General features: G+C 43.6%; 8 protein-coding genes across 8 annotated transcripts; 3 read left to right on the top strand and 5 right to left on the bottom strand.

Moving 5' to 3' along the window:
* Positions 1 to 108: 108 nt before the first annotated feature.
* On the top strand, positions 109 to 3,223 carry LOC132262639 (protein 60A). Its single transcript, XM_059761966.1, has 5 exons — positions 109 to 915; positions 1,783 to 1,952; positions 2,139 to 2,740; positions 2,809 to 2,943; positions 3,005 to 3,223. Exons 1-5 carry the CDS (start codon positions 686 to 688, stop codon positions 3,128 to 3,130), a joined length of 1,263 nt encoding a protein of 420 aa, XP_059617949.1. The 5' UTR covers positions 109 to 685; the 3' UTR covers positions 3,131 to 3,223.
* On the bottom strand, positions 3,215 to 4,134 carry LOC132262640 (uncharacterized). Its single transcript, XM_059761967.1, has 3 exons — positions 3,899 to 4,134; positions 3,660 to 3,832; positions 3,215 to 3,595 (listed from the first exon to the last, which is right to left on the bottom strand). The coding sequence occupies exons 1-3, from the start codon at positions 4,089 to 4,091 to the stop codon at positions 3,233 to 3,235; spliced, it is 729 nt and encodes a 242-aa protein (XP_059617950.1). The 5' UTR covers positions 4,092 to 4,134; the 3' UTR covers positions 3,215 to 3,232.
* A 1,378-nt stretch (positions 4,135 to 5,512) lies between these two features.
* Positions 5,513 to 6,487, bottom strand: LOC132262310 (uncharacterized). The gene is given in 2 exon segments (XM_059761549.1): positions 5,513 to 6,200; positions 6,203 to 6,487. Coding segments are annotated over 2 exon segments (771 nt in total). The 5' UTR covers positions 6,433 to 6,487; the 3' UTR covers positions 5,513 to 5,659.
* A 209-nt stretch (positions 6,488 to 6,696) lies between these two features.
* On the bottom strand, positions 6,697 to 7,691 carry LOC132261485 (uncharacterized). The gene is made up of 2 exons (XM_059760323.1): positions 7,505 to 7,691; positions 6,697 to 7,427 (listed from the first exon to the last, which is right to left on the bottom strand). Exons 1-2 carry the CDS (start codon positions 7,689 to 7,691, stop codon positions 6,889 to 6,891), a joined length of 726 nt encoding a protein of 241 aa, XP_059616306.1. The 3' UTR covers positions 6,697 to 6,888.
* Positions 7,692 to 7,708: 17 nt separating this feature from the next.
* On the bottom strand, positions 7,709 to 9,250 carry LOC132261478 (uncharacterized). Its single transcript, XM_059760316.1, has 3 exons — positions 9,010 to 9,250; positions 8,497 to 8,944; positions 7,709 to 7,718 (listed from the first exon to the last, which is right to left on the bottom strand). Exons 1-3 carry the CDS (start codon positions 9,194 to 9,196, stop codon positions 7,709 to 7,711), a joined length of 645 nt encoding a protein of 214 aa, XP_059616299.1. The 5' UTR covers positions 9,197 to 9,250.
* Positions 9,251 to 9,628: 378 nt separating this feature from the next.
* On the top strand, positions 9,629 to 11,289 carry LOC132261472 (zinc finger protein 652-like). Its single transcript, XM_059760307.1, has 4 exons — positions 9,629 to 9,816; positions 9,892 to 10,080; positions 10,135 to 10,303; positions 10,364 to 11,289. The coding sequence occupies exons 1-4, from the start codon at positions 9,688 to 9,690 to the stop codon at positions 11,287 to 11,289; spliced, it is 1,413 nt and encodes a 470-aa protein (XP_059616290.1). The 5' UTR covers positions 9,629 to 9,687.
* Positions 11,290 to 11,386: 97 nt separating this feature from the next.
* Positions 11,387 to 16,445, top strand: LOC132261465 (zinc finger protein 271-like). The gene is made up of 7 exons (XM_059760293.1): positions 11,387 to 11,565; positions 11,780 to 11,971; positions 12,031 to 13,205; positions 13,528 to 13,657; positions 13,878 to 15,035; positions 15,914 to 16,101; positions 16,165 to 16,445. Exons 1-7 carry the CDS (start codon positions 11,437 to 11,439, stop codon positions 16,325 to 16,327), a joined length of 3,135 nt encoding a protein of 1,044 aa, XP_059616276.1. The 5' UTR covers positions 11,387 to 11,436; the 3' UTR covers positions 16,328 to 16,445.
* Positions 16,446 to 16,463: 18 nt separating this feature from the next.
* On the bottom strand, positions 16,464 to 18,691 carry LOC132261461 (uncharacterized). Its single transcript, XM_059760290.1, has 2 exons — positions 18,295 to 18,691; positions 16,464 to 17,713 (listed from the first exon to the last, which is right to left on the bottom strand). Exons 1-2 carry the CDS (start codon positions 18,689 to 18,691, stop codon positions 16,464 to 16,466), a joined length of 1,647 nt encoding a protein of 548 aa, XP_059616273.1.
* Positions 18,692 to 22,420: the final 3,729 nt, after the last annotated feature.

Genomic DNA, 22,420 nt, shown 5'->3' with positions numbered 1-22,420 from the left:
ACTTTAGTGTGGTGGATAAACAACCTGTTGAACCGGTTCCACAGATACTCTATCACAGAATGCCTCTGCAATTTTCGACACTTTTCTCATCCGCCCACGTGCTGTGCAAAAGGATTTTTCACCTGAAAATCACGTTTCGCGCATTCCCGCCACAAAATCTCACCCATCTCCCAAGGCAGAGTTCGTGCTCAACTTTCATTTTACGTCATTTTGGTGATTTCAGTGAATTTTCCAATCACCCTGTGGTAGGCGTTTCACTCTTTTTGAAATCTCATTGACTGAAAGACAAGAACAAGATGTGCTTGGGTTAGTTTTAGTAGCCGAGAGTAGCAACGCATTTACAGAAAAGCCTGAGTTCTGGAATTTCGATGAATCTGCCTCAGTTTGAGTCGAGCCGTCGCAGGAGCACCATCGCACCCACAAGTCAGTGTGCAGGGCACCTTGGCCACAGAGCCCCATCGAGTACAGCAATTTCGGTGATTAGATGCGAAAGTAGAGGACAGTAGAGTGTGTCTGGCGATCGTGATCGAGTGAAAATCGAGGCGTGAAAGAGTGAAGAAGGCGAGAGAGATTAAAAGACCGAGAGATTTTACGGGTTAGGGAAAATGAACATTTAATTGGGTGCAATTGGTGTGTGTAAAAGAGACCCCAAGCAGACAGAGTGTCACTGTGAATCTGGTGAAAAATGAGTGTGCGACACAAAATGAGTTCAATGCTGATCTCACTCGTGATCCTCCTTATCATACGGCTCACCTTGGCCAGCCTCTCGGGCATCTACGTGGACAATGGCGTAGATCAGACTGTGATGCACCGCACCCTCACGCAGGATGATCAGCAGGAGGTGGAGCACGAGATTCTGGAGCTGCTGGGACTTCCGGATCGCCCCAGGAGGCGTCACATTCACCCCTCTCTCAGGTATGAATGCATAATTCTTGCGCTGAATGCCAAAGAGCGCCTCCAGCTGGCATAATTAATGCAATAATCGACTGAATTAGCCATATGCGTGTGCAAAAATATTTTTCAATATCTCAGAATCAGAGTTCTTTCTCTCAGGATCCGAGTTGATACAACGAGTTTTTCTTATAGATAAGATAAAAATTGCAATGTGCTCTGACGATATTTTGATACAACACTAAATTAATAATTGCCATGTTCAACGTATTTTTTGCACATATAATATGAAAATAGTCTGAATTTAGGATAAATATTCAATAGAGTTGAGGTGAGATTTTTGTAAAATGAGCATTTTAGTATGGAAAATTCCTGAGCTACTAAAAGTTGTTCTGGAATATTTAAGCCTTGTTATAAGTCTATTACATAATATTCAGAGAATTTCTCTTTGCTATGTTAAAGGAAAACTCATAGATTGCCTCCTGAATTCATTAAATAATCCTTAAAAATGTATCTTCAATCTATCACCTCATCAATTCTTCCACGAATTGGAAGTCAAAGAGTGAAAATTGGCAATTAAATAGAACAGAGGGAAATATTCTGGGAATATTGTGCATATGTGAGTGTGTCTTTTTCCCGAGAAGATGCCGAGAAACAAACACTGAACGGTGATTTTCCAAAAGAAGCACCCGTTGAGTTGTTGAAGAAAATTAATGTTTATATTACATACTCACGCGCGTCTTGAGGCTGGAAATTCTAAACATGAAATAAATTCTCGTGTGAAGTGTAAACAGTGAGGCGCTTTTTGAGCATGGCAAGCGAAGTGATCAATTAAACTTGACTCTTTGATCGGGATATATTTTCCCACTTTTTCCCTTTTTCTCCTGGCAGAAAATCCGCACCGCAGTTTCTTATGGATGTGTATCGGCGCCTGAGCGAGGATGGCGAGAGAGGAAACTCGAGGACGGTTCGCAGCACGGACGAATTCGACAATCTCATCACGGATCAGGATCAAATGGCCATCGACCAGAGCGACATAATCATGACATTCTTGAACAAGAGTGAGTCTCTCTCTCTCTCGGCATTCCAATTCACTGATTCTTCCTTGCCCTTCTGTGTCTCTCAAGCGCCGGCGCTTGTGTGTGTGCGGGAGGTCAAGAATTTTTACCTGTGCTTCTCGGAAGAGTACGAAAAGCGAGGCAGAGAGAGAACACCTAATTGATAATAATGATGCCTTCTATTTCAAGACCACCACGTCTCGGAGGTGCGTCATGAGCGCGGACGCCGGCTGTGGTTCGATGTGTCTGAGGTGGCGCGCGATTCTGCCCTCATGATGGCCGAGCTGAGAATCTACCAGAAGCCGGGCAAGTGGAAGGGCACCAGCAAGACCTTCACCATCACTGTGCACACGATCATCCGGCTCAACGGCCAGAAGGAGCTCAGAGTGCTTTCCTCTGTCAACACAACGGCCGACTACTTCGGTTGGCTGGAGATGAACGTGACCGAAGGACTCGCACTGTGGACAGCGGATCCCAGTCTGAACAAGGGCCTCTACATCAGTGCCCATTCTACCGACCGGCCCGATCACGAGGTTAAACTCGAAGACATTGGTCTGGTGAACACAAGAGGAGACGATGAGTACCAGCCCTTCATGGTGGGCTTCTTCAAGGGGCAGGAAATCATTCAGCCCGTGCGTCACTCGCGGCGCATAAAGAGAAGTCCTTCCAAGAGGAGTCACAGGAGGAAGAGCGAGAATAGGCATCCCCTCATCGATACGAGACCCAACTACGATCACAAGAGTTGCCAAATCCAGACTCTCTACGTCAGCTTCAAGGATCTGAAGTGGCAGGTGAGCTTAAGCAAAGGCACTGTGAAGGAACGAAGTCTAATCAAAATCTCAAAAAACTCTCTTTTCAGGATTGGATAATCGCTCCTGAAGGCTATGGTGCTTTCTACTGCAGTGGCGAGTGCAACTTTCCTCTCAATGCTCACATGAATGCAACAAATCATGCAATCGTGCAGACTCTGGTTCATCTTCTGAATCCCACAAAGGTAAACACGCTGAAATACTATAAAATTCACCGAATATTTACTGATTGATGTTGAACTTCAGGTGCCAAAACCCTGCTGTGCTCCAACGAAACTGAGCCCGATTTCTGTGCTCTATTTCCTGGATGAGTCGAATGTGAATCTCAAGAAATACAAAAATATGGTGGTGAAGAGCTGTGGATGTCACTAGAATGCAAAGAGTCTGTCTCTTGAACTGGCAAAATTTATATTAGAAAATATTGACGTAAGATTAATTCTGTAAATACAGTAATTTTAATTATGATACACTCTGTCAGTCGATGCGAAGGCTCATGACTTTGATGAGAGGTGACGAAATGTTGGGGAATTGGATAAAAGGCTCCTTCTTCCCTAAGTCTTCATAAGGGATCACAACATCGTCTACAAACCCGACTTTCTTGGCGATTGCTTGAGATGTTGAACTGGTGAAGAGGGTAGTGGTGAGGCGGAAGCCAAGTGCTTTACCCAAAGGTATGCGAGCTTTGAGAATCTGCCCGCCAATTCCCATTCCGCGATACTTAGGAAACACATAGAGTCCCCAGGCGTACAGATATTTATCAACTGAATACTTATCGTACACCGCAGCACTATTCATCAGGAAATCTGTTGCCACTTGCAGTTCGAGCACAGCAGCATCCTGAAACCAATACGCGAGCATTAATGAATGATTCTCAAACTTGAGCATATAAAATGCTTTTTACTGTATCTTCAGGAAGATTGATCTTCTCGTCGCCTTTTTGCGCTGGCTCTAAGCAGTTGATGCCAGCAATTTCGTCAGATCCTTCCCGAACACAGATCAAGGATATCTTCTTCTCAAGCATTTTCCTATAGTAAAGTCGTGCAAGAGCCAAAGAACTGGGATCTTTGGAGATTTCTGAAAAGAGTAGCAAAAAATCATAACTATTCTTATCAGCTGTGATTAAGTTCATTATATAATTACCTTTGGATTTACACATGCTTTCTTCACTGAGAAAATGCTCTATCATGATGTTTTCGGCCTCGTCGAAGCGCTCCTCGGGCAAATCCTGCACTTGGAACTTCCAAATTTCACCAGAAGCAGGATGTTTAGCCTCAAATGTTCCCCAAACAGTGGGGAAATCAATATTAGAAGGACGCGTCCAGTCGTTAGACATTTTGGCGGGTTCTGGCTTCTCCACACAACGATGAATCTCACACTGGCAAATTGGGAACTGTGGCTCCTCGACTTGACACACCACAGAATAATTTGAGCTCTGCGCACGCACACGCCAAAAGCATCCAGAATAAAAATAACTGGGCTTATCATCCGGAGGAAATAGTGACTAACTGTGTGAGTCTTGTTGAGAGAGATAAGGTAATGTATGACAAGTAAAGGTTTTATTATCTTAATTCCCATTACAGAGTGTTTTTTGAACTTGCAAACCCCTTCCTGATATCATTGAGAACATATTCATGTGAAGAGAAACTATTTTAGTTATGCAATAACAACCGATATACTTGACGACAAGAGTGTGTAATTGAGAAGTGTTTTAATGAGAAGGACTAATTGAAAAATTGCCTCAATTAGCACAATAAGAAGTGCTCTGTATTTTCGCACAAAGGTTATTCCATTACACTGAGCTTATAAACTTCAGCGAAGATTCAATCTGATTGGGAAGCTAATGCAGAAAAGACAGGAAAATTCTTAACGTCTTCTCTGTTTCATCTGCAATTTGTGCGTAAATTTGTTATTAAGTCTCGAATGCATAAAACATAAGCAAAATATTTCTTCCCAAGTATTTTTTTTTCAATAAATCATTATTTATTGAGAGAACAACTCATAAATTTTGCTGAACGCGCTATAATATTGGGAAAGTGGACAAAAGGCTCTTTTTTAGCGAGGTCTTCGAAAAGCACCGAATAGTCTTCAACATATCCTGCTTTTGCAGCTGCTCTCTGTGATGCATTTCCCGTGAAAACTGACCCTGTCACTTCTAGGCCTAATGCTTTTCCCAAGCAAATTCTGGCTTTGAGAATTTCCGTGGCAAGACCGAGTCCACGGTATTTGGGAACAACCACCAAGCCAGCCGCAGTGAGATATTTGTCCACTCCGTGCCTGTTAAATGTATCAGCTTTGCTTCTGATAAATTCGACAGCTTTTGTGAAATTCTGTTGCTCTTTGGTAACCAAGTCTTCATACTTTCTTTCACTATCTCTCTCGAACACTGTTAACATGTTAAAACCACAAATTTCATCTGATCCTTCTTTAAAACACACAAGAGTAATTTTCTTGTCTAGAGCTGTTCTCCAAAAGTTTCCTGGATATCCGCGTCCTTTCGGCTCATTGACACGATCTATGAAAGGAAGAATAGTTTAAAGGAAAAGTAAGAAATATCAATGAATTGAATAGAAACCTAAGGATTGACACATTGCATCATCTCGTAGAAAAACAGTTTCCATCAGATGAATAACTTCCTCAAAACGATCCTGAGTTAAGTCTTGCACGTGATATATTACTGGTATTTTAGTGTCAGGATCCATTGCTTCAAATGTGCCCCAAACCTGAGGAAAAGTTGCACTTTCCGGTCTTCTCCAAGTCATTGGAAATTTCCAAGATTAAAATAGCAATGAATCTCGTTGAAAAACCAACTGTCAACTGAGAAAAATTATTTATTTTTAGTACAGTGTCTGAGAAACCAGATAAGATTACAGACTGAACGAATTTATTGAACAAGCTCGATTGCTAATCTATTAATCGCAAACTCATAAACTTCACAGACGGTGACGATACATTTGGAAATTCGACAAATGGTTCATACTTCGCCAAATCTTCATAAAGTACTGAATAGTCTTCGACAAATCCTGCCTTTTTAGCTGCTCCTTGAGATGCTACACCTGTAAACACTGTGCCACTTAATTTGAGACCCAAAGCTCTTCCCAAAGGAATTCGAGCCTTGAGAATGTACGTGGACAAGCCGAGTCCTCGATACTTTGGAACAATCAGCAAACCCATTGCGTAAAGATATTTATCTACTCCGTATTTGTTGTACGCATCTGCCTTGTTCTTGACAAAATCCAACGCCTTTATGAGATTCCGCACTTTTTCACATGGAATATCGTCATCAGGTTCCTTGGCGTCTTTTTCTACCACCTCTAACATATTCAGACCACAAATTTCATCCGAATCTTCTTTGAAACAAACCACCGATATTTTCTGTGCTAAACCAGAGTCCCAAATCTTGCTTCCATCAAATTCCCTTTCATTGAAGAGGTCTGTAGAAGATGTATTCAATGACTTTCAATTAATTTACATATTTTTATGCACCAACCTAAAGATTTGCTCATTGTCTCATCTTGGAGAAAAACCGTTGACATGAGTTCGAGAGCCTCTGCAAAACGATCTTCCGGTAAATCCTGAACTCGATACTTCACAATTTTCCCCGTGTCAGGATCTTTTGCATCGAAAGTCAACCAGACTTGAGGGAAAGCCACGTTATCCGGTCTTTTCCACGCCATTTGGAATTTTTGCTTTCACAATAATTTGCGAATGTGGCTTGGCAAATATTTCCGAACAACTGAGCATATTTTCATTTCCTTCGATGAATCTAGCTTATAGAGTACTTTTTATCAATTAATATAGTACAGATAAGATACCATGTGTATGAAAAATCGTGTGTCAAAACCATGACATTCATTTTTGTTGAAAACATAATCACCTCTTATCTACAGAAGTCTATCTATATTAATTTTGCTTGACTCTGTTTTTGTTTAGTAGATATGTACATACTTTTATTTTAAAATACTACATTCTGGTTGTTATTTATACAATACACATGACATATACATATCTGTTATACATATATTGTCTAGTGTTTTATTAAGATTGTCTTTTAACGTGAATTAGCTGAAAATAAAAACAAATCTCTTATCTTCACATGACAACATTTCCTCAACCGGCTTCTGCCTTTTCAATTAATTCAACTGATAACACATGAATTTCGCAACAGGCCAAGAAATGTTAGGATATTCTACGAAAGGATGCGCCTTTCCTAAGGATTCGTACGTAACTACAACATCTTCGGAAAATCCCACTTTTATAGCAGCTCCTTGAGATCCAGGACCGGAAAACAGTGTGCAGGTGAGAGTCAATCCCAGAGCTTTCATGAGGGGAAATCTCGCCTTCAAGAGTTCCGTAGCAAGTCCACATCCTCGATATTTTCGCATGGTTAACAGTCCCAATCCGTGCAGATATTTGTCCACATTGTAGCGTTTGTATACATTTGCCTTTTCTTTCAGAAAATTCAAAGTGGCTAGTAGATTAATAACAGATTTTCCTTTCGGGCTCTCTGCAGTATACTTCCTTGCTTCCTTTTCTTCAATGACTTCGAGTATATTTAGGGCACAAATTTCATTGGATCCTTCTTTGTAGCAGACAAGCGTTAATTTTTGTGGGATAGTTTTCACCCACATTTCTCTTATTTCAGTCAGAGATACTTCATCCTTGAGAGTTTCTGGAAATGAAAGAGAATGGACGAAAGTGACATTGTTAAAATTATGCACCAAAATTTACACATTTTCATTATTATACCAAGAGAAATATTCATGGGTTCATCAGGAACGAAACAGTCCATCATAAGATTTGCGACTTCCTCGAAGCGATCCTCTGTGCAATCTTCAATCCGATAATCCACGATTTCTCCAGATTCTGGATCTTTTGCTTTGAATCTCCACCAAACTTGTGGGAATGGAAGGCTTTCTGGCCGCGACCACTTCATCTTTGCTTTGAGACTTCTCAAGAGTAACTGAATCGTCAACACAATTATGATTGTCTTCATATCGCAAAGCTACCATCATGAGATGATATCAATTGGCGTGGAAAATTTTGATAGGCGCCTGCGCAGCTTAATTTTTGTGGAGTTGAACTTGGTGATCAAATTTTATCAAGAATTTTATCTTTCATTGAACAACGGTATTATTATGTGATTAGTTTCTATTTTAACTTTGTATTGAATTTGTCATAATATAAACATAGAAGTTAAAAAACCTAGAACATCATTAAAAAGCTGGAAAAGGCATTGCATTTTGTAAAATTATATCAGTAAAATGACTTTCACTTTCGTGCGCAGACATCTTCATAAATTATCTGTCGGAGGCAATTTTAATCCCACTTGACTCAAAATAGAATGTGTTTCTTTTGACAGTTTCCGTGCAAAGTGTTGAGTGAAATATCTTTCTTCACTATACATTAAATTTCAATATTGTTTACTAACAAATACTAAATTAAATATGAAGTCTATGAAATATCTTTGAAAATGTTTGTTGCATGAAAAGAAAGGCTTAAAAATGGATAGAATTTTTTTTATTTAATATATATTTGTGTGTGTATCACGAGTTCGTTTTATCATCTCATTAATCTTCATTAAAACAGTTTGTATAAGCCGAGATATAAAATTGTGATAACACACCAAACTTTATCATTTTTCTTCTAATTATTTCAATTGATAGCACATGAATTTCACAACAGGCCAAGAAATGTTAGGTAGTTTTACAAAAGGATGCGCTTTTTCTAATGATTCGTACGCAACTACAACATCTTCTGTGAACTCGGCTTTTCTGGCAGCTCCTTGTGATCCTGGACCGGAAAACACTGTGCAAGTTAGAGTCAATCCCAGAGCTTTCATGAGGGGAAATCTGGCTTTCAGAAGCTCTGTAGCAATTCCACATCCTCGATATTTTCGCATGGTTAACAGTCCCAATCCGTGCAGATATTTGTCCACATTGTAGCGTTTGTAAACATCCGCTTTTGTTTTAAGGAATATAAACACCTTTAGAATGTCTCTTAGACCTTTTCCCGACACTTCATCTAATTCATTTTTCTTAGATTCGCTCTGTTCATTGATTTCCAGTACGTTGAGTCCACAAATTTCACTGGATCCTTCTTTAAAGCAAACGAGAGTCAATTTCTGCGGCATAGTTTCTACCCACATTGCTTTCATCTCAGCCAAGGATACTTCATCCTTAAGTACCTCTGAAAATAATCCGTTTTTATTTATTATATGCTTCTACGGCTTTAGCACATTTGGATTAACTAACCAAGAGAGGTGCTCATAGGTTCATCAGGTATAAAACAATTCAGCATGAGCTCCACAACTTCCTCGAAGCGATCCTCTGTGCAATCTTCAATCCGATAATCCACGATTTCTCCAGATTCTGGATCTTTTGCTTTGAATCTCCACCAAACTTGTGGGAATGAAACACTTTCTGGCCGCGACCACTTCATCTTCGCTTTGGGACTTCTCAAGAGCGACTGAATCGTCAACGTTATGTTGGATTTTATTTCTCGAAGTCGCTAACACACACATAATTACAGCAGATGATAAGACATTGATAAGTAGCCGCGTAAAATATGGAGTTATCTTTGTTTTGACGAATAAAAATCATCCATGAAACGATTTCTTTCAGTAGAATTATGGTATATTGTAGAATTTATGAACCATTTCAAGCAAAGAAACATAATACTAATCTCCAATTGCATCCTATTTTGTATTCCATCAGGGCAGAAATCACGTGATATTCTCACTTCAGAGAACGCCTGAAAGCAATGCGCCAAGAAACACAGAAGATTATAACGAGATCGGAAGTGTTATAAGGATAATTAGGAGCGTTATTTTTCGAATATGTTCGTCGCTGAGAAAACCATTCATCGGCATTCAGTGGGTGACAGATTCTTATCGCCCTTCTTTGTTTACAAACAAATAAATAGTTCTTGAGATGCTGGGAAATTGGCAGAATTGGTGTCGATTGTGTGCTAAAATAGGCTCCACAAGTACAGAGGAATTGCATAAAATGGAATCATTAAGAGAACATCTGGAAATCGTTAGCAAACACTTTATGATATCAGTGAGTTTCAGTCTGTAATTTTTTCTAAAAAAAAAACCCAATAAACCACATAAATTTTTCCGGATTATCTTTCAGATTCAGCCTTTGCAGGAAAACTCGAATATTTGCAGCGAATGCAGAGGATTCTTAAGAAAATTGGACGAATTTAAAGATCAATGCTTGAAAGCAGATAAAATGTTTGAAGAACTTATTCAGAATCACAGCGAAAGTGATTTGGATCTTGAGTTGATTCGCATAAAATACGGTTTTGATGCTGAAGATACGGTAATTTTCATGATATGTTAATTTTCTCTGCTTTATGCACTTGTGAACTTGCAGAAATACGCTGGTAATCTCTTCCAAGTGCCCAAGGAAGAAGTTTCTCAGGAAAATTCTGTGATGGAAGGAGAAAATTATGATCCTTTAGAGACAGAATTGAAAATGAAAGAAACAGATGAGGAAATCGGCGTGAAAGAAGAAATTCCTGTTGAACAAGTGCACAAGAAACGTGAGTCAAATCAATGTTATAATTCAATGTAAATAAAATAATATATAATTGTTCTTTCAGGCGGACGACCGAAGAAGTCAATTTCAGGATCTACAGGCGCAAAGGGCCGAAAAGTTAGAATAAGGAAGAAGTCAGACAACAATTTAGCAGATGATAAGTCAATTGATAAGGAAGAATTGAAGCGCAGACAGAAACGCATCTGGAATGGAACCGGCAAGAAAGATCACAAGTGCAGTTTTTGTCCCAAAGGCTTCAGTCGTCCAAATGTGCTGCAGGATCATATCCTGGCGAAGCACCGCAAAGAGGAAATGACTCATGTCTGCGCACAATGCGACAGGCGATTCGTGTCGAGCTACAGACTGAAACTGCACGAGACTGTCCACTTGCCGGATGCTGACAGACAAGTGTTCCCGTGCGCGTATTGTGATAAGAAGTTCACTCACAAGAACAGTGTCGATTTGCACGTGACGGCAAAACATCTCTGTGAGAAATTCTTCACGTGCGAGGAATGCGGAAAGTCATTCACCACCAAAAGCTCTCTAACTGAACACCAGACGAGTCACAGCGAGGCTCGGCCGTATCAGTGCTCAGACTGTCTGAAGAGATTCAAGAAGCGACAGCACTTGAAGATGCACGAAGAAGGACACAAGAGCAATATGTTCCAGTGTCCTCACTGCGATCTCAAGCTAAGGACCTCTCGAACGCTGAAGATGCACATGTTGGTGCACTCAGACCACAAGCAGTACAAGTGCAATTACTGCGGCAATGAGTATAAGCGAGCAAAGACGCTGAAAGAACATCTGATTCTGCACACTGGCCAGCGTCCGTATGAGTGTCCTTTCTGTGATAAAACCTTCGCAAATGGCTCAAATTGCAGGAGTCACAAGAAAAAGGCTCACCCAGTCCAATTGGCAGCTTTAGAGGCGTCATTGCAGCCTGGTGCAACATTGAATTTATCAAAATTAGATGAATTGAAGGCAAAGTAAAGGATATTATTATCCTGCATAACATAACGGTGTTCTTTTTGAACTGAGCGACAGAAAAGATTGTCAACGGATAGCAGTAGAAGCGTCTCAAGTGTCAGACTTGAGTGTTTGTCAATTCCTGCTGGAATTTGCGGAAAAGTGATAAAAATGCTGCGAAACTGGCAAAATTGGTGCAGATTGTGTGCAAAAATAGACTCCATGGATGCTGACACAAAGTACCAGACAGACTGCGTGAGAAACCAACTGGAAATAGCCAACAAATACTTCATGGTTTCGGTGAGACTGTTTTTTTTGTTTACATCTCATTATTTATCATAGAGCAAGTGAAATTGTTCTCTTTTTCTATGTGGAAATCCTTTAATCCTCACACTATCTAAGAATTTTGCATGAAATTTGGGTCAGAGTGCAGAAATCTTGAAGATTTGTGTATTGTTTACAATACGCGAATGGGACGCTCGGAGAAACCTTGTAATTGTTTCCGGACTTTCAGCTTCTGCCCTTCGAGGAAAAGCAGTCGTCAGTGTGCGGAGATTGCACGTCCTTCCTGGTGAAGTTGGAGCATTTTGCGCAGCGGTGCTTGAAGGTGGATGAGATGTTCAAGGAACTCGTGCTGCGAAAGGAATTCTCAGATGCAGATCTGCAGAATATTCGACTAGGATATGGCGTTGATAGTGAGGAAATTGTGAGTATTTCGAGTCACAGAGTGCTTGGATTTATTCTCAGTGATTGCTTCCATTGCAGAAGTACAGTTGCATCTTGCCAGAAAGCGAAGGACAAGGAGATCATCACAGTCCAGATCCTCTTATGCAGCTTGAATGCGTGCTGACGGTGAAACAGGAGTTGGACGCTGTGGATTTGCCGGAGAGAACTTCGAGTAGAGATGCGAGGAAGGAGAGAAGAAAAAGGAAGCAGCGATATGAAGTGGAATCCACTTCACTTCCCAGGAGACGAAAGGAATCAAACAAGTCTTCCGATGTTAAGGCAGAGGAGAAGTGCAATGAATCTGATACGGAGTGTCAGGAGGCTGAAGAGCAGCCCGATGAGGAGAGAGATTACGATTCAGACTATAAACCTTCAGGGGAAAACGAGGCGGCTGATGCGGAACCGCCAAAGAAGCGGAAGAGAGGACCGAAGGCAGTGACTGAGAAGGAGAATGAGTGTGAGATTTGCCTGAAGAAGTTCTGCAGGCGAAGTGTCCTGAAGGAGCACATTTTGGAGCAACATCGCCAGGACGAAATGCCTCACGTCTGCTCGCAGTGTCCCAAGAGATTCTCCAACAAGTACAAGCTGAAGATTCACGAAACTCTGCATCTGCCAGAGGACCAGAGACGCACCCATGCTTGTCCTTATTGTGAGAAGAAGTTCCGCGTGAAGTTCATCCTGCAGACGCACATAAACGCCATGCACATTGGCGATAAGCCCTTCATTTGCGAGGAGTGTGGCAACTCCTTCAGGACGAAGGGCGCTCTCAATCAGCATCAGACTATTCATACTGAGGAGCGTCCCTGCCAATGTTCCTTCTGCCCCAAGAAGTTCAAGAAGAAGCAGCACTTGAAGCGCCACGAGGAGAGCCACAAAGATCACATGTTCGACTGTCCTCACTGTGATCTCAAGCTGAAGAACTCGAGGACCCTCAAGATGCATCTGTTGGTGCACTCTGACCACAAGCAGTACAAGTGCCACTACTGCGGAAACGAATACAAACGAGCGAAGACTCTGAAGGATCATCTGATTCTGCACACTGGCCAGCGTCCGTACGAGTGTCCTTTCTGTGATAAAACCTTCGCAAATGGCTCAAATTGCAGGAGTCACAAAAGGAAAGCCCATCCAGTTGAATTGGCGGCTCTAGAGGCGTCAGGAGGAGAGCAGCAGCACCAGAGAGTGATTGTAAATACCCCGAAACTCTTGCAGCCAAAGTGAGTGAAATTCTTTGCGCAATCATTCTTGTTAAAACTGACGAGTAATTCTTTTTCACAGACACGAAGTATCATTAACTTCCCCGCCCAGAGGTCAGAATTACGGAAACAGCAAATAAATATTTATGAGTATGATGAGTATTAAAAAATACTTAGCTAAAAAATCCGTTGTTTTTTCGAAAACTGAGCGACAATCGCTCGCATGCCAGTGTGGCTGTCAGGGAAACGTCAGCAAGTGATTCCCCGCGAGAGCAGCGTCAAGAGCAGTTTTCACATCACACATTCTGTTTTGTTGTTTGTAATTGTGGAAAAACGTATGAAAAATGCTGGGAAATTGGCAAAACTGGTGCAGATTGTGTGCAAAGTGTGACACGGCGGATGTAGACACAGTGTACAAAATGGAATCGATAAAAGATCAACTGGAAATTGTAAATAAATACTTCATGCTTTCGGTGAGAACTTGTTTTCCCATTTATCACCTCAATTTCCCCGAGATCACCTCACTATCTCGATAATAATCAAGATTGAACCCTTTTCATCAGATTCACGTGTTGTTTTGAGGGATTGTTGTGGAAAAAATGCGTGAATTTTGATGAAATTTCTCTGTGTTTATATTTCCCGGATAAACCTGTTAAGTGTTCCCGGATTCTTAAGATTTTCACAATTTTCCAGCTTCTGCCTTACGATGGGAGTCTTTCGTCCATGTGTGGAGAGTGCTGTGGCTTCCTGGCAAAGCTGGAGACCTTCGGAGAGCGCTGCGTGAAGTCGGAGAAAATGTTCAGCGAACTGATGCTCGTCAAAGACATCGCAGAGTCCGATTTGCAGACAATTCGCTTCAGATATGGCGTGGATGACGAGGACATCAAGTTCAGCGCGCTCGTGTCGCAAATCAGCGAAGGAGTGCCGCGGCAATATCCGGTGCTGGTGGATCAGTGCACGGACACGCAGGATCTGGAGGAGGACGCCGAGGAGACGCTGGCGGTGAAGGAGGAAGTGGGCGAATTGAAGAGCGTCGTGGCTGCGAAGAAGCGTGGACGACCGAGAAAGTCCGCGAGAGTGCAAAGTATACGGAAATCGAAGGGGAACCAGGAGAATTCCGCCGAGGAGATCAACGATGACGATGCTGGGGATCAAGATGGGGAACTTGTAGTGCCTGATGAGGATGATTTGATCGAGTACGCGCCGGAGAGCGCGATGGATGCCATGGAGGACGAGGCGGAACCTCTGCAGAGGCGTCGACGGGGCGCCAAGGAGTCGCAGAATGTGTGCACGGTATGCAATAAGCGCTACAGCCGGCGGTACTTGCTGGAGGAGCACGTGCGCGAGAAGCACTGCAAGCAGGAGATGCCCTTCGTGTGCTCCAAGTGCCCGAAGCGCTTCTCCACGGAGAAGAAGGTGCGCATCCACGAGGTGATCCACCTGCCCGAGTCGGAGAAGCTGATCCATCCGTGTCCGTACTGCGACAAGAAGTTCAGCAAGACCGTGAACGTGCAGGCGCACGTGCGTGCCATTCACATTGGCGACAGGCCGTTCATTTGCGAGGAGTGCGGCAAGTCGTTCGGCACGAAGGGTGGACTGAAGGAGCACCAGATCACCCACAGCGAGGAGAGGCCCTTCCAGTGCTCCTATTGTCCGAAGAAGTTCAAGAATCTGCCGCGCCTCAAGACGCACGAGGACATCCACAACGACACCATGTACGTCTGTCCGCACTGCGGCATCCAGCTGAACACGAAGCGCACGCTGAAGATGCACATGGTGGTGCATTCGGACTTCAAGAAGTACAAATGCCACTACTGCGGAAACGAGTACAAGCGCTCCAAGGCACTCAAGGTGAGATCCAATTTCCAGATTACACAGCCCAGAAACTCCTCTCTATAGCCTTTCTCGAGAGCCTTTTCTCGTCACTTTGCATATTAATGAATTTTCACACTCAATAAATCTCTCGATTCCTGAATTATCATTCAATCACTATCACTCTGGGGAGCGCTTCCCAGACGAGAGTGCCATTAATTTTCATGAATACCCAAAGCGAGGACTCATAAATTGAATATAAATGGACATAATATGGCGAGAGAGAGAGAGTGAGAGAAAGAGAAAGAGTGGGTGAAAAGATGCTGAAGCGGAAATTGAAGCAATTTGCTCCATGTTTAGACAATAGATGAAGTGTCCCTTTTCGCTCCTCATTTCAATTCAAATGAACTGGCAAAGTAACTTCTCGCGAGATTTTTCGCACATTGTCGCGAAGAGTGATACATTAGCCAATAATCTACTAACATACTAAAGATTCGTTGCAACTTTACTTTCATAGCATTTCGAATAAGCTGTCAAAGTTATGAATTCGTCAAACTGCGATTCATAACATTTACGAAAGTGGCGAATTTATTTTCTGTGCGATTTGAGAGGAATCCGGAAAAATGCGCTTCACTTACACTGAAGATCATTTCCACTGAAGATAATTCCGCGAACTACAAATTTAGCAAAATCTTTATACTTAGATGTATCACTAAGCGAGAAGAGGTGCGATATTTCCATTATAGCAAACCGTGCTGAAGAGTGGACGGGGATTCTGTGGAAGTGGGATGAGAATTAGCATAAACTGGAAAATATCGCAATGAACTCAGCTAATCGGAATAATTCTATTCTATGCATAAATTCATATAATGCAATTGAGCTTATTAATTTATATAAAATTTGCATACATTTGTCAGAATCATCTGATTCTTCACACTGGCCTGCGACCGTACGTGTGTCCGTTTTGTGATAAAACCTTTGCAAATGGATCGAATTGTCGGAGTCACAAGAAGAAGGCTCATCCGGCGGAGTTGGCGGCCTTGGAGGCGTCCGGAGAGCAGCCCAGAGTGGCAAATATTCCAAAGTTGGAGCACTTGCAACCAAAGTGAGTAGCGAAGGATGTGGATGAGACGAGAGTGTGTAACGATGTGGGGGTTTTTGTGCGCAGAAATGCTGTCTCGACATCGTCTGGATCAGTGGAGCACACAGTGGAGATTATCCCGGCGTCGGCGGGAATTGAATTTGGGGTGAACAATACAACTGTGACAGTCTTCCCGGCGCAAATTGGACAATCCGCCCCTGAGATGACCCAGCTTAGCCGGAGTGAGTAATGTTGGGATGGCGTTTTGGGAAAGGAGATAATCAAAGGAATCCCAGTGACTCACCGCGTTTCCTCTCCGGACGGTTGAAGTTTGTTTTTAACGCTGTACATATAAAACTTTCTACATCACATAAGTTAATGGCATTTTATTGCAAATATTTGTGGGCAAAATCCTCAATCTGACTCATTACAAACACTGCCATTTTATCCACTTTCCGCACTGTCTCGCGATGGCAATCCAGATCGCGCTTCCTGCGCGCCTGATAGTGTTCGGGGATCTCCACCTTGTGCCGGGCGATGGAGCGGATGATGAGCGCGGCCACGTAGAAGGTGAACCACACCGTGAAGTAGAGCGGGATGTACCACAGCTTCCGACCGAGGTAGTAGTAGCTGTACTTCTTCACCCTGGGCTCCGGCGGGGGCTCTTCGGTGGTGGTTGTGGGCTCCACGTGGTGGTAGTGATGATGCGGATCGTGGTCATAGATCAGTTCGGGCGACGCGTCAACGCCGTAGAGTCCGCTGTACTTGTAGGAGTCTGGGAAGGGAGAGTCGTTTGGCATTCCCATGTCTTGGGGCGCCATGTCGTCCATTGCGTCTGCGGGTGCGGGAGCGTCTGTGGGGGCTTCGGTAGGGGCAGGGGCTGGCGTGGCCGGGGCGTGATCGAAATAGTGATGATGATCGCTGTAGTGATCGAAATATCCAGGCGGAGGATGATCTAAAATCACCTCGTGGCCGTGATGGTGTGGATAGTGATCGTGGTCGTGATCGTGATCGTGATAGTGATCGGGGAAGCTGTCTGGGAAGTGATCGTCATGGTCAGGGGGTGAAGGAGTCGTCTGATCGTCCATAGAGCCACTATCGTCTCCATTGCTGTCGTCAGAGTCAGGAGCCGGAGCCGCATCTGGAGCTTCAGCCGGTTTGTTCATGGGCAAGTACATAGGATTTACAGGTCCGGGGAACTTGAAGTCACTGTCAGTGTCCGCAGGTCCAGCTGCAGGCGGCAAGTAACTCGAAACCGGTGACACAGACTTCGCTGGGGCGTCCTGAGGTGGCAAGTACGGGGAGTTCACGTTTGGCGGGAAGGCGTACAGGTCCTTGTTCGATGGCGGAATGTAAGTATTCTGCGGTGCCGGCATTGGAGGAGCCGCTGCTTGTGGCGCCGGCGGAGAAGCGGGCCGAAACACTGGGGCCGGTTGAGGAGGAGCTGGTCGGAAGACAGGACCGGGTGCGGCTGGCGCCGGTGGTGCAGCGGCAGGAGCAGGACCTGCTGCGGGAAACGAAGCGACGGGCTTGGGATAGTTGTACCCCATCTTCTGCTCCTGTTTCTTCTTCTTGACCTTGTAGATTCCCGCCGAATAAGCCTCAGCCGGAGAGTATCTGTCCATGGCAACGGGACCTGTTTCACCGCGAAGAGTTTGCACAATTCACAATTAGTAGGTAATCTCTGGATGTGTCTATTGATTAGTCACAAGTCTAACTGAGTAGCGTTAATTGCTGACTTTGTAATGACTGGGGTTTTGTGTATAGAAATTCTCGTGATTAGAAGAAATGCGATAATTGATAAAGTTCTCTCTTAAGAGGTCTAATGAATTTACAATTTTCGAAGAAAGTAGTTAACTAATATGCCTCTATATTGTTTGCTTTAACTTAAAATTCTACCTTACAAGTGACCTCGTCCTGAAAAGCTCGGGTCAGACACGTGCTTTTAAAATATTTGCTGTGAATCAGAGAATCTCTTTGTAGGTGGAAAACGACGATTTGGTTGATAAAGGGGAATTTCTTACAGTATAGTTACAGCATTGGATGATTTAATTCTTCAACATTCAGTGTCATTTTCTTTCACTCTCACTGGATTCAATTCACAATCATTGTGCCACATTTTTCCCACTCTCAATTGCCGTGTAATTAATGACCAGTTAGAGAGAGGAAGAACTCAGCAGGACGCCGGAAGGCGTCTGGGCGAAGAGTAAAGCTTACCTTGCACTCGCCACTGGTGATTGGCGGGTCGGTGGTTTGAGGGTGTGTACACAGGGTAGACGATTTGTGGCTGCTTCCTGGCCACGGGCGCGCCACCGTACATGCTGGACGTCCTGGCGGGCGGTCGCGATTGCGTCCGCCTGACGCCGCCAGAGGACACGAAGGGAAGTCTGAATGGTCGCAAGTCCGCCGCTCGCCCGGTCTCCTGGACTGGCGTGGTGCTGGTGGGCGTCTCGGTGGTGTTGAGGTCGGGCGTGAGGAGAGTCGATACTCCGTGGACTTGCTCGGCATCCGTGTCGTTGGCAATATTCCCATTTGTGGCCACTCGCGAGTACGCGGCAATTGGCGTATTCGCCCACAGCACTGCCACGAAGATCGTCACTAGAGTCTTGGTCATGTTGGCGTGTCTCGCAGGGCAAGATAAGACAGACTCTCTGTGCCATGGACGCGCGAGAAGTCAACTGACCACACCGCGTCGCGAATAGTCCAGATTCCACTATCGGCCCCACTCCTGGACGCACGCTCTCCGGGGCGATGATCACGATCCTCAAACTGTATTACGGTACCACGAAGAGCCCCAAGAACTGGGCCACTCTTCTGACCTCATTTCGCGCCCAAATCGCTCGACAGATTAACACCCTGAAATGCGTTAATTTGCGCTCTGCACCTCCACTCGATGTGGAGCATCTGCGCGCACCCAGGAATCACTCCTTCGCCTGAGCAGACTTGAGAACTTTGTAGACAAAATGTATCACTTCATGAAATGCCGTATAGTTTTCCCGCGCCAAAACCCTTATTAATCTATTCTTATAGCATAAATGAACTTTGGCGGCGTCACTGATCGAGAGGATCGTACACCTGAGAAGAGATGCAAAATGTTAATTATAATTACGGACATTTAAAGGACAGTAGAAAACCTAAACTCATTTTCGCTACTGTATGTGTTGAAAACTAGTGAAATTCTCTAAAGTGATATTAAAAAAATCAAAACAGCTAAGGATTTTAGACAAAAAATTAAGTTAGATTGAATTGTGCCGTGAGAAAAGTATTTTTCATTGTTGAGGAATATTTATAGAGACATTTTAAATCTTCTGAATTCTTCGCTTGTTGTGTTTTCGCTTCACATGTTCAATGATAAACGGTAGAATTTTAAATTTAGGTTCCAGAACTCACCCTGTGGAGTTGAATTGACCTAAAGGCCAGTCCCAAGAGGTAGAAACTCAGGAAGATCATGAATCCCAGAGGAATGACTCTGAGTGGCCTCTTGAAGACAGGAAAGAAGTTGTATTCCATGGTTTTCCGGGCAATGTCAATCATCTCCGTTCCACTCGGCATTGCTGTGACGGATCGGTCGGGCTGAAGGGTGAGGGTGAGCAGGAGGATCACAAGAAGCACACGCGCGTCCATGACGGGGAGAGAGCGATGGGGAATAGGGTGTAGAGACAAACCAGGGAGACACTGCGACAGCATTTCGACTCGGCTTGGGCTCAGACCGTGACAATCCCTCCTGCTGACCGGCATTCGGGGTGGGAGATCAGTGTTAATTGGGAAAAAAGAGAGACACTGGGTCTTTTCTTCACAAATTATTATTATGTCTTTATCGCTTCGTCATGCAGGAACTTTTGTCGGAATGCCTCCATTTGATCCATCACAGACACCGTGAGGGCCTCAATGGTGCGTCTGCGGCGCTGTGTGGGATTCCAGTGCAGCGGTGTCTCGACCTAGGATAGTGAGATTTGTTTAGTCCTGAGCCGATTGTGGGGTTTCGCGATCATACTTTGTGCCTCGCGATGGATTGCACGATGAGCCAGAAGACGTAGAATGCCCAGTAGACCACGAAAAAGAGGGGGATGTAGTACAGTTTGCGGCTGATGTAGTAGTAGCTGTACTTCTTCACTCTGCCCTCGACGTCCGTGGCCGGCCCCACCGCGGCGGGAGTCACGAGCAAGGGCAGCAGGAGCAGGAGGAGACACCAGCGGTGGGACGTCGCAATCATCTCGTGCAATATCACATCGGAACTGACGACAATCTCAGCATTGGCCATCCAACATGGATCTTGTCACCGAGAATAACTGGATCCTCTGATTGATCCGAACCATTTCTGCTTACTTATGCAATTAGCACTGTGCACGGCACAAAGAAGACGACGCTAATTAGACACGATATGACATCCATCTCCATTTGGTCACTTGATTGACTTCTGCTCAATATATAGGTCAAGAATTCTAGCTGCACAGACGCTCCGGCCTCGCATTCGAGGGGTTGGGCAGAGTGAGCGAATGCTGAACTTCTATTTTATCTGTACATTTGGCCATTTGCGACCCAGAGTGTAATGAATTGTCCCCAACTCTGCAATAGGGCTTTCGTGTGCGTCACCAACGACCCTTCTCTGAAGGGCCTCATTGTTTTCCCACTGAATAGAGCGCCCACCCCATCCCACCGCCCCTCGACTGAGGTGTGCAAGAATTGTATCAAACTTTTCACATATTTCTCTGCAACACATTCGCTCTGGTTGAAAGAGAGAGAATTGTGTGAAGAAATATCGCTGCAATATTGCAAAGAATTTAAAGTGTTTTGTTTTGAGGAAGAATTATTAAATGGTGAATTTCTTAATTGAGCACTTTCGCGAATTATTATGCACCACTCAGCGCTGAACTCTATTAATTGCTCTCGTTAAATGAATTAGGACTTCTCTGTCGATCCGCGGAAGAAATCACCGGATTTGTGATTACTTTACAAATGGATTTGGCGGGAGAAAATTACTGGAAGGTTTTAATTTATGCATTGCAAAAGTTATATGACCTTTTTCACATCTGTATTCATCACAATGGATTTCTGTTCTTGGAATGGCAGTGATGAAAATTGACTGAGGAAATGATTTGGAATGCATGAAACCAGTCCTATAGAAAATTGCAGCTTCTCTTCTCGTATCGTGTCCATCAAAGTTGCAGAAAATGTTCAAATAAAAATCTCTGTATAGCTCTGAAATTGGAGGTCATCTTTGATAAGTTCAGTGAAATTCGGCGAATTTCGTGCAGAAGTGGCAATCAAGTGCAGCCAATTAGCTTCACGACTGACCTTTCTCAGCTTAATTGGGCGACATGAAGTATTGAATGACCCAAATAGCTTTTGGCTTTTCCTACAACGATAGAAATAGACACAAAAGTCCTGTTTTCTACTTTATTTGCACGACTTCGAAATACATTTCCTTCGAAAGATGGTTAAATAAATATTTGGCACTTGAGGTTTAAGCCAGAGCATCACAAGGCGCGCTCAAGTCAATTCAATTTTGAGAAGTGAATACAAAAGTGCGAACGCACAGTGGAAAGTACACTGCATTTGTACGTGGAACAGTAGATTCACAGTCCTTATTTAAATTCATCCTCGGAACAGACATCAATCAATGGTTTGATATGAAAAGCAAATAGAGTTTTCCGCCCCTCAATTTATCGTTTTACCGGCGCGAAATTCGTCCAATTTCCCTACTCGTCTGCCGATGAACGTGATTAGTGAGTAATTGAGGCTGTGTAGTTGTTGAGGAAGGCGACGAAGATGCCTCAGGGCGATGCCGTCAAAGGATAAATTCTGATGAAAATTGAATTTCATGATTGCATTTCACTAGAATTTATGGTCACTCAATTTGCCCATTGTCGCTCAGCAAACTATGGTAATTTAATCTGGATTTGACTGTCGATAGTGAGTCATTTTGCTTTTGCGGTATTAATAGTGAAAAATTTATAGAGTTTGCAGTCTCATCAGCGTCAATTATGAAGCTTTTCCATTAGAATACTGTGACATTCGAGTGGAATTATATCACTTCAGCTTGCATTTATCTCTCCATTCATATTCAAAAGATAGTGAAATTCAAATCACTTTGTAAGTCAATCGATTCTCCATTGGAACTCTTGAGTTTCCCTCTTTGATTTCCTCTCGACTATGGGAATTGTTATATGAGTAAGAAATATCCAGAAAAGAGTCCTGCAGAGGTTTGTTATTTATTCACTTCGCTCTCTTGTCGTGTCACGTCACCTCTTCAGACCTCGCAGTGGGGAGTCTTATTCATTTGCGCGACAGTCGCTCCTGAGAGTCCTCGAGCTCCTGCACCTCGTCCTGGACTGTAGAATCT

Source organism: Phlebotomus argentipes, unplaced genomic scaffold (assembly GCF_947086385.1).
Source record: "Phlebotomus argentipes unplaced genomic scaffold, Phlebotomus argentipes genome assembly contig_15, whole genome shotgun sequence".
Classification (NCBI taxonomy): domain Eukaryota; kingdom Metazoa; phylum Arthropoda; class Insecta; order Diptera; family Psychodidae; genus Phlebotomus; species Phlebotomus argentipes.
The sequence above is the reverse complement of the archived record's forward strand: the minus strand, read 5'-3'. Positions and strand labels throughout refer to the sequence as shown.